Source organism: Bremia lactucae, linkage group LG3 (assembly GCF_004359215.1).
Source record: "Bremia lactucae strain SF5 linkage group LG3, whole genome shotgun sequence".
In the NCBI taxonomy this organism is placed as follows: domain Eukaryota; phylum Oomycota; class Peronosporomycetes; order Peronosporales; family Peronosporaceae; genus Bremia; species Bremia lactucae.
Window position 1 is genome coordinate 1991069 of NC_090612.1, and position 9164 is coordinate 2000232.

At 43.6% G+C, this 9164-nt stretch overlaps 2 protein-coding genes across 2 annotated transcripts; one reads left to right on the forward strand and one right to left on the reverse strand.

Moving 5' to 3' along the window:
- Positions 1 to 2903: 2903 nt before the first annotated feature.
- CCR75_008033 (uncharacterized protein) lies at positions 2904 to 6347 on the forward strand (the record flags this gene model as incomplete). The annotated part of the gene is made up of 1 exon (XM_067966088.1): positions 2904 to 6347. The coding sequence occupies one exon, from the start codon at positions 2904 to 2906 to the stop codon at positions 6345 to 6347; it is 3444 nt and encodes a 1147-aa protein (XP_067814988.1).
- On the reverse strand, positions 4847 to 8225 carry CCR75_008034 (uncharacterized protein). Its single transcript, XM_067966089.1, has 4 exons — positions 7958 to 8225; positions 7780 to 7877; positions 7634 to 7711; positions 4847 to 7566 (listed from the first exon to the last, which is right to left on the reverse strand). The coding sequence occupies exons 1-4, from the start codon at positions 8097 to 8099 to the stop codon at positions 6388 to 6390; spliced, it is 1497 nt and encodes a 498-aa protein (XP_067814993.1). The 5' UTR covers positions 8100 to 8225; the 3' UTR covers positions 4847 to 6387.
- Between the last annotated feature and the right edge of the window lie 939 nt (positions 8226 to 9164).

Here is a 9164-nt window from a genome sequence, read left to right on the forward strand (position 1 = left end):
ATATCTTCACGAATCAGATGGATTGGTGTTTGTTGATGATGTTCGGGAGGGTCTGGCTGCTGAACGAGGTTGATTTCAAACTTGAAATTTACAGGGCACGCTGCAAAAGTACGTCGATGTCCTGCTTAATGGCAAGCACTGCATGTTGGCACCTTCCTCCTCTTTGAAGTTATCCCCTCAATATATTCAAAATGTTACGGGTCTCGTTGCGTAGAGATGTTGTTGCTCGTGCTAGGTCTTCCTTTGTTCGCGCAACTTTCGGCTCGTCTAGAACCTGTGGGGTTTGCTAATTTAAAGTGCGTTAGCAATTGAAAGCAGGCATGGAACAACAAAGAAGAACAAAAAAATAATAATTAAAAAATCCCTGCGATAAATCTGACAGTTCATTCACTACTGCCTCTTTCTGGTGTTAAAGAAGATTTTGAAATTTTTCTTGAACTCTTTCAAGTAAGGCTGGAAAAACATTGTCAGGTTGGTCAACAACAGGAGGACGTGGTGGAGGAAGTTGATGGAAGTGCCATTGAACATCTATTCATTCAATTCAAGTCTCCTCTCATTTTCGATGATCAACCGCAACCGGTGCTCACAAGGTATCCCCAGACAGTAGTAAAAGTGGAAGTGCATGGATTTGGACGATCTGCCAATGGACGTCGAGCTTTTTCCAGCTGTAAATACAAATATTTAGTCAATGATTGAAGTGACGATGCAGGCAAAATACCACGAAAATATTTCAATCTTACCTCTCCAAATACTTTCCGAAGGGCATAAAAGGAGATATTTTTATTGCCATCTTGAAGAATGTTTCCACGTGGGGTAGGCTGTCCAAAAGGTAAGATCTTCATTTTCTGCTTTGGCTAGTGCTGTGATATATTCAATCTGGAAGCTTTCGATCGATTGAATTATCCGTTCACAGCATTCAAGAAGATTTTCCATGCTGCTTGCGATAAATTCTTTTACGATACTGTGGTCACCCTCTCCGCGGGATGTGACGGTTTGACCGAAAAGCCATATCGAATTTGTCCACGCCCGAACAAACTTTTCCTTGTGCGGATTGATCAATGTCATTGACAAAAATTCAATAGAATTCGCGTGGTTTTCATTCCAACTACTCCGGAATACTTCCCAGTTTTCCTCGAATTCATTTCTTGTATTCGAATAGGCGATTAGTGCAAAAATAATAATAATAATAATAATAATGCGAGAAAAATTTGAATGTGAATGAAGATTCCCAATGGCAAGCTGAAAAAAAGAGAAAAAAACGAAGTTGATACTTTAACATTCTCTATCCTTTTGAGAACGCTTTCCACTGTTCGTCATCTTCCCCAGCAAAATGAGGTTTACATTTGGCAACGACGTTCTTTACAATGTGCCATATGCAAAGTATGATGGATGCTGCGGGAAAAGTGCTCTGTAATGCACTCATTAGCGCAAGCTCTCGGTCAATCACAAAAACTTTTGGAAGATGATCATCATGGAACAATCGTCGGATAAATTTTATTGCGATCATATTCGAGTTGGCATTCTCGCTCTTCATGAAAACAAAGGCGGTAGAGAAGGTCGAATAAAGATTGGTGTTTCCAACGACGTGTAGCAGAGAAAATCGTGTTTTGCTGGTTTTGTATGTGCAATCCAGCAAAAGCACATCGCAGTGGTTCCAAACAAGCTCCACGTTTTTTGGATGCGCAAATAGAGATGGGTGATGTGCCCCGAGGCGTTTTTCTTGATGTCTATTTCGAATCCGTAATCCGAGAAGGTTTGGTACAGCGTATCCATCGGGTTCATCGATCAAGCTTTCCATGGGCACTTTTTTGCTTGATATTCCGAAGTTTCCGTTTGGTGATCTCCAATGGCACATCTTGCCCCCTCAAAATGGTCTGGACATGTCGGGCTTTTAAACCAGACTGAGAGAGTCCGGCAATTCCTCCTCTTGGGCCTCCGAGATTCGAGTATGCACTGGATTGGCAGTCGTCGATGTGGAGGATTCGTGGATGTGCTCATTGCAAGTGACTGTAAAGGACCAGCTGCTGTCTGTAAGGAAGGTAGAGATTGTTAATGCAGAGATATCTTCAGTAAATTTACTCAAAAAAATTGCATTGCTTACCTTTTGCTTCTGATCAACTCCTTTGAAAGGGCAGTCAATGAGGGCACTGCCTTTTGCCATTCGACTTCTTGATTCTTGGGAAAGTCTGTGACGGTTTCGGTCTAAACCTCCACGATCACATGTAAGTGAACAACTTGTCTGCCATCTCTTTTGCTTGTAAGAGGATTTGGTGAAAATTCTATAGCCCTTTGCAGCCGCCATCTTATCGATATGTTCTTCCATGGCCTTCCGCTCAGTGAGCTGTCTGTTTTCCTGCTGCTCAGCGTCCATTGAATATTAATAGTCGTTAGTGCGGTCAAAAGCGGTGAAATCAGATAGATCAGAGAAAATAGCAGATTGAGTGAGGATCGGCACAGTCAGTCAGAGTATTGGAAGATTTTATCAGGCACAGTCAAGAATGTTCTCTATAAAGCTAAGGGAGCGAGAGAGAGAGCGAGAGAGAAAGAGAGAGAGAAGCACGGCAAAAAAACATGTCTCAAAGGCTCGTGCTAGCAACGCCGCAGTCCGATAGGTCACAAAAAATCGGTCGATAGAAACCAAATAAATCGCGATTTGTATTGACAGGATACCTGATTTGGAAATTTAAACCAATCATAATTTAGCATGTTGTATGTTTACTTTATGTCTGTAGCCCTAGTACTTTTGTCTGTGGCCGTAGTAGTTATGTCTGTGGCCGTAGCTGTCAAAGACACGAGGAATTTAGATTTTTGTCAACGCAATTTAGCCAATCAAAAGCTTATCTCCGCAGCGTAAAACTGAGTTCTACTAGCGTTGTTTTACTTAAAAATCTATCACGATATCGATGATCACCTGGGCACAAGCATTCAAGCGCAAGGCGCTGCATCGAATACGAAGCACCTCGCTTGTTGTCGCAGACCTAAGAAATATCGAATCTGACTCTTTGCAAACTAAAGATTTTAAAGCTCGCCAATTTGCTGTATTCGATAAACGAGACGAGCAAAAGGAGCATTCGAATGCGTTGCAGCGACTCACTGATGCTTCCAAGGTCTCTTGGAGTTTTTGCACTCTCGCTAATGATGTCGATCAATCACTACCATTTGGAAAAGGCAAAAGATTTTACAATCGCCGAATTGTAGAGGCTCTGAAGCTGGGCGATCTCCATCGCGCTTGGGCCGTGATGGAGATCCTGCATCGACGCCACGCCGAAAATACCGTGCTTTGGCCATACACGTACAATCTTCTTCTGCGTCATCTTTGTATACAGCAAAAAACATTATTGAACACAAATTTAAAACAAATTTTATCGTTGCTGGATATAATGGTGACACGTCGTTGCGCGGACCAGAGAAGCTTTCAAATTGCGATGGCGGCGTGTAGTCGAGCTCGGAATTTACGCGGTGCAAATCATGTACTGGAGGGAATGAAGGCAGGCGGGATTATGCCAGACGCTCGGATCTATAGTTTTTTAATAAATTGTTGTGCGAGAAAGCAGGGATTCGTAAAGACAGCCGAGAAATATTTAGATGACATGTTGACCACTAAAGTGAATCCTACGGTCTTTGTGATCAATTCCTTATTACGAGTCTACTCGCGAGACAGAGGACGGTCAAAAGAGATGCTTAATTTGATACATCGTGCTTTTGTTGAATATGAATTGGTGTCGGACACGATTACATCACGGACAATGGTTCACTATTTGTTACACGAAGGTGATGTGGGTAGCGCTGTGACATACTTGCGTGAAATTGAAAATGAGATTTTTCGTATAGGAATGAAATTTCTACCGGTTAAGCGTAAAGTAGTGAATTTTGTGATTGATGCTTGTCGGCAGCGTGGGGATTGGACTTCAGCACAGTATGCACTCAGCCTCCTGGGAAAAGTCGATGAAAAGAATGTCATTGGTGACATTGATGGGGAAGTGCAAAATTCGATGAAGTTGAAGCGACTAGTTGCGAATCGTGATGCTTTGTCTTTTGCCTTAGATCGACCACGCGACTGGTCCCAGATGACACAATTGCAATATCAAGCATCTGTCTTGGATCGGAGTCAGAACGAAAGCGTTGAGCGTGCATTGGAGAAAAGCTACCATCAAATTACTGAATTGGGTGTTGAACGATTCATTCACGGACAATCATTAAATCTTCAGGGAAAGCTTAAATTATTAAATGAACTTATTCGCCTACAAAAAGCGAGCGCACATGATTTTAGCACCGTGTTAGAAGCTTGTGGTAGGCAGGGTCAAGTAGATGATGCTCTCTCCGTGCTTAATAAGATGAAGTCGTATGCAAAGATGTGTCCGCTTTGTGCACCAACGACGTGGAGTTATAACGCGCTGCTTAATGCATTCGCAGTTCGAGGTGAAGTACACAAAATGGAATCTATTCTGAACGAAATGATAATGAATGACTTGCACTTTGATCAAGTGACCGTAAATACAGTGCTGAAGGCACAAACGAATTTGTTAAAAGAATGTGTTGACGACACCCCAAAGACACGTCTCAGCACAATGATACAAGCTCTTTCAATTTATGAGCAGTGCGTTGAGTATCAAAACTTTAATTCAGATGTATCGACATATTTTTCGCTGTTTCGCCTCTTTGCTACGTACTTGAATACGTGTAACAATGAAGCTGTCACTAATGCTTATAAAGATGGAGTAAGTTTACACGATAGTGCTGAGCACAACGAAATTGATTCTATTGAAAGCCAAGAGAAAGAAGTAATAGCTTATATAAAAAATAAAATAACTGCCACTTGCCGTGACGCGCCCGCTGAAAAATTGGACATCGGAGTGTTTAATAATGCATTCGATTGCTATTATCGACTTGGAGATGTAGCTCAATCGTTTAAGCTGTTTGAATTTATGAAAAGGCTAGGATTTCAGCCTACAGATACGACTTTTGGCTTAATATTTGCAACCTGTGCCACTCAGCAGCAGTTTGAGGTAGGCTTGAACTTTTTGGATCATCTAATGACCAACGATGGTTACAAACCTTCGCTTAAAGTCCTAATCGGGGCAATGCAGCTCTGTGCAAAGTCAAATAATCCTGAAGGAGCTATACAACTTTTTCGAGCTATCGAGGCGTCAAATGCATTTACGCTTACGGTAGAAGCTTACGAGCCCGTTGCCTTTGCATACGCACGTGTCGGAAATGTCAATAGTGCGTGGGAAATAGTCAATGAAATGGAAGAGAAGCTTGGAAGCGTTTTTTTCGGCAGCTACAATTGGATTTTACAAGCGTGCGCGGTAGCTGCTCTGCCTGGGCGAGCTCTTGAAGTTCTAGATGTGATGCGGCGCGAAAAAGGAGTGGCTCCTGATGTCATCTCATACAACACATGTTTAGACGCTTTCGTTAGAGCTGGACAGCGAGCTGCCTGGTGGAAAAAGAACCGCGTCAACAAGCTCATTGGAGACAGAGAGAAAGACCATGATGAAGTCGAGGAGGCAGCAGAAAAAGATACGAAGGATTTGAAGGGAAGTGTAGAGGGTTCTCCTAGCATAAAGCGGGTAATTGATGCTAAAAATGTCGAAGTAACAGCAGCTTTGAATATGCAGCGTACGAAGGCTGCGTGGGCCCGTGCTAGCGTTATCGATATACTTGAAAAAATGCAGCTTCAGCGCCTTAAGCCCGATATGACAACATACGAGCGTGCGATCGGTGCATGTAGTGTGAATGAAGACAATGAAGGGGTCATAGCCATATTTGACAAGCTGATTACTCGAACACGAAGCAGATTTGCTTTTAAATTCAAAAGCAACCTCGTGAGTGAGTCCAGTTTTTCAGCTTATCTTGTGGCCAGCACGGCATTGCAAGACAAGAATCGTGTATTAGAAGCGCCGACACTACTTCGCCAATGGCACCTTGCAACGCGGCAAGCTCCATCAGAATTTGTTGTTGCGCAGTTGCTAGAGTCTCTAGAGCTTCTTGGCGAATGGCGCTGTGCTGTTCAAATGCTTCCCGAGTGGAAATCGCTCTTCGGTGTTCGACCCAGCGTTGTTGTATTTAATAAGGTAATGGAGATGTGCAATCGTGCGAATGAACACGAGCTTGTAGCTCCAATCTTCGCCACAATGCAGGATGCTACAGCTAACCATATCTGCCCCAATCCAGACAGCTACATTGAACGCATTTACGCCGAAGAACAACTTGAAAATTGGGGAATAGCCACTAATTTGTTCGTAGAGATGCGTAAAAAATTCACAAGCGAAGAGATTTCGCATCGTCAGCTTCAAAAGCTTAGTTTGGGTCGGTATAGCTTGCGACATAATGAACATAAATGCTAATGACTCGCGTGACTTTGTGGTTATGGAAGAAGCTAAATATCTACATCCAGTCGTCCAGCAGGCTTTTCTCTTCATCCTCAAATGCGTGAATTGAGGACGGATGAGATAAATTGTACTTAGGCGTAACGAGGGAGCTGCTTGAAGCAGTGTTGGCACTGCTGTTTTCATCGTTGCTGCTTCGCCTAGACTCAGCATACATGGACTCATCTGAAGCGTTACAATGGAAGAAGACCACACCAAAGACAAGGACAAGCGCAGCGATCAAGAAGACGAGATTCCATGAGCCTGATTTTTGAAGAATTGCGCCCGTCACTACATTGCCAATAATACCAGGGATCGTTCCAAAAGTGTTAGAAATCCCCATGACGTGTGCTGCGTGATTTGGGGCTACGTCGATCATGTTGACCCAGTATCCAGCTGTTGCAGCTCGACCAGTGAACAGCGCCAGGCACAAAAACGCCACGGCCATGGGAGCAGTCTTTGCGAAACGCATTAAAATGAGAAAGAATGCGCATCCGATAAATGAAAACGCGTTAAAGGCTTGACGTACGTGCAACACACGGTATCCACGAGTGATCAGCGTATCTCCTAATCGCCCGAACAAAATTGTCCCGGAGTAGCCGCATATGTAGGGCAGCGCAGCAGCAAATCCGCCATTTTTGGTCAAATCAAGGTTGAGGGCTTGATTAAAGTATTGCGGAATCCAGCCCAACAAAACATACCAGCTATAATTGTAGCACATGTGGGCAACATAGATCGCCCATGCAGGCCTTGAAGTCAGGAGCACATGCCAATTGATTTTGTGGGAAATAATTTTAACGCATGAACTCTGCCGACAACGAGTTTCGGAATCATATACACGATTCCGAGCGATGTAGCTTCTTTCCTCTATGGTAATATACCGGTCTTCTTCAGGCCGACTTACTCCCGTAACCGAATAGACAACGACCCAAATGAAGCTCAGCACGCCGTATACAATGAAAATACGTTGCCAGCCGCTAGCTGCCAATATAGCGGGCGAAATAATGAGCGCAGAGATGGTACCTAGATCTGAACCACTCGCCACCAGCGATACGAGGCGACTTCGCTCCTGTACTGGATACCACGTACCTGCTATTTGGTGCATACATGGAAATAGAACGCCTTCTCCTAGTCCCATGCCCGCCCTCGTAAAATAGAGACACGGGAGGCATCCTGCCGCCAATAACGTCGATAAATCCTACAATTTATTATAGCAGCTTTAAGCATCAGCATCGCTATCGGTACTGTTTTCACTTTATTCGTACAAATAGCGTCCAGACAATAACTCCCGATAGTAATACAATCTTTGCACCATATCTGGCAGCAAAATACCCACCCGGAATCTAAAATAGTAGAGGCAGGAACATTAGACCCATGTTTTTCATTAAAAAATTAATGCTGGGTGACGGACTTGGGTGCACATGTAGCCATAAAAGAATGCGGACAGCACTTCGCCTTGCTCTTTCTTACTTTTTACGAAAGCAGGCACCGCGATGCCGATATTTGCTCCTACTCCCAATAATAACCATAAAAAGAAAAATGGAATTTTATAGCTCACGGTAATTTCCTCTTCCAAACCCAACACGTACGGTCGGCATAGCATATCATTGAAACCCAGAGGCACAAAAAGGCCGTCACATACCGTCGCTTGCCCGTTGGTGGCGGCTCCACAGAGACGCCTCTCGCTGCGACGACCAAGTCGGTATTTCCTGCTGCGCTTTTGAATAACATTTGCAAATAAAACAGCTGATGCAAGATATTAAATAAGGTAAAACTTTTAAGGCATCAGTGGGACTTAAGCACATATAAAGTTGCCGGCAAATTCAAGAAGTAATTTTATGAAAAATTACACAGAATAGGACACTTTTTATCGGAAATTCGCAGAATAGGACACTTTTTTTTATTCATAGGATAGGACACTTTTTAGTCTTTTCGATCTGAGCCTCGCGAGCGACGCAAGGAAGTCCCCTAAACTCCCCCCTCGCAATACGGAAGATCATCCCCGAGACATCTTCCCTCGAGATCACTCTTCCCATCGCTCCAAACCTCCTTCTTCCACAGGAACCTCAACCAAAACGTCATGCCACCTACCATCACTCCCGACGTGCCAGAACTATTCTTCGCTACCATGGATGAAGCAGTGATGGCCATTCGATACCAGGCAGCAAAGATCACGTCAGCTACTAAGTCTCTGACAGAAAGAAAACCAGAGCCTACCTCAAGTGTGCAGGCGCGATTGTACTGCATATGCCCGCATATCCTTCCACACAAAAAACGAACAATATCGTATCAGGTGCAAGATCAGCATTCATGCCAAGGATCGCTTGAGAAATCTTGGGAATCCCAGCGTAAGCACATATTTTTGGTAGAGAAGATTGGGCACAATAGGAGAACTTGTCGGGAAGCTCATATGTGATCACTGGGAGGAGGGCAGAAGTTTGTTCCCTCTTATAGTTGGCGAAAAAAAAGTATCCTATTCTGCGAATTTCCGATAAAAGTCCTATTCTGTGTGATTTCTCGAATTTTATAGAGTTGTATCCGCGTGTTTGAAAGGAACATTTAATTTGACAATAGTAAAGTTTTAATTTGCATACATTTTTTACGAACGGATTCACGAACACAAGGTAAGATCTTTAGAATGTTTACTCCACCGGACGTGCCAAATTTCGGGCTTTAGGGCTTAGAAATTCACGAATCTTATGTGTTTGGGTCGTAAGAGGTCTTAAAGACCCGTTCAGGCTAACGTTTGATCCACCACGTTTCAAATTCAAGGCTTGGGCCGAGATCCTGGATTTG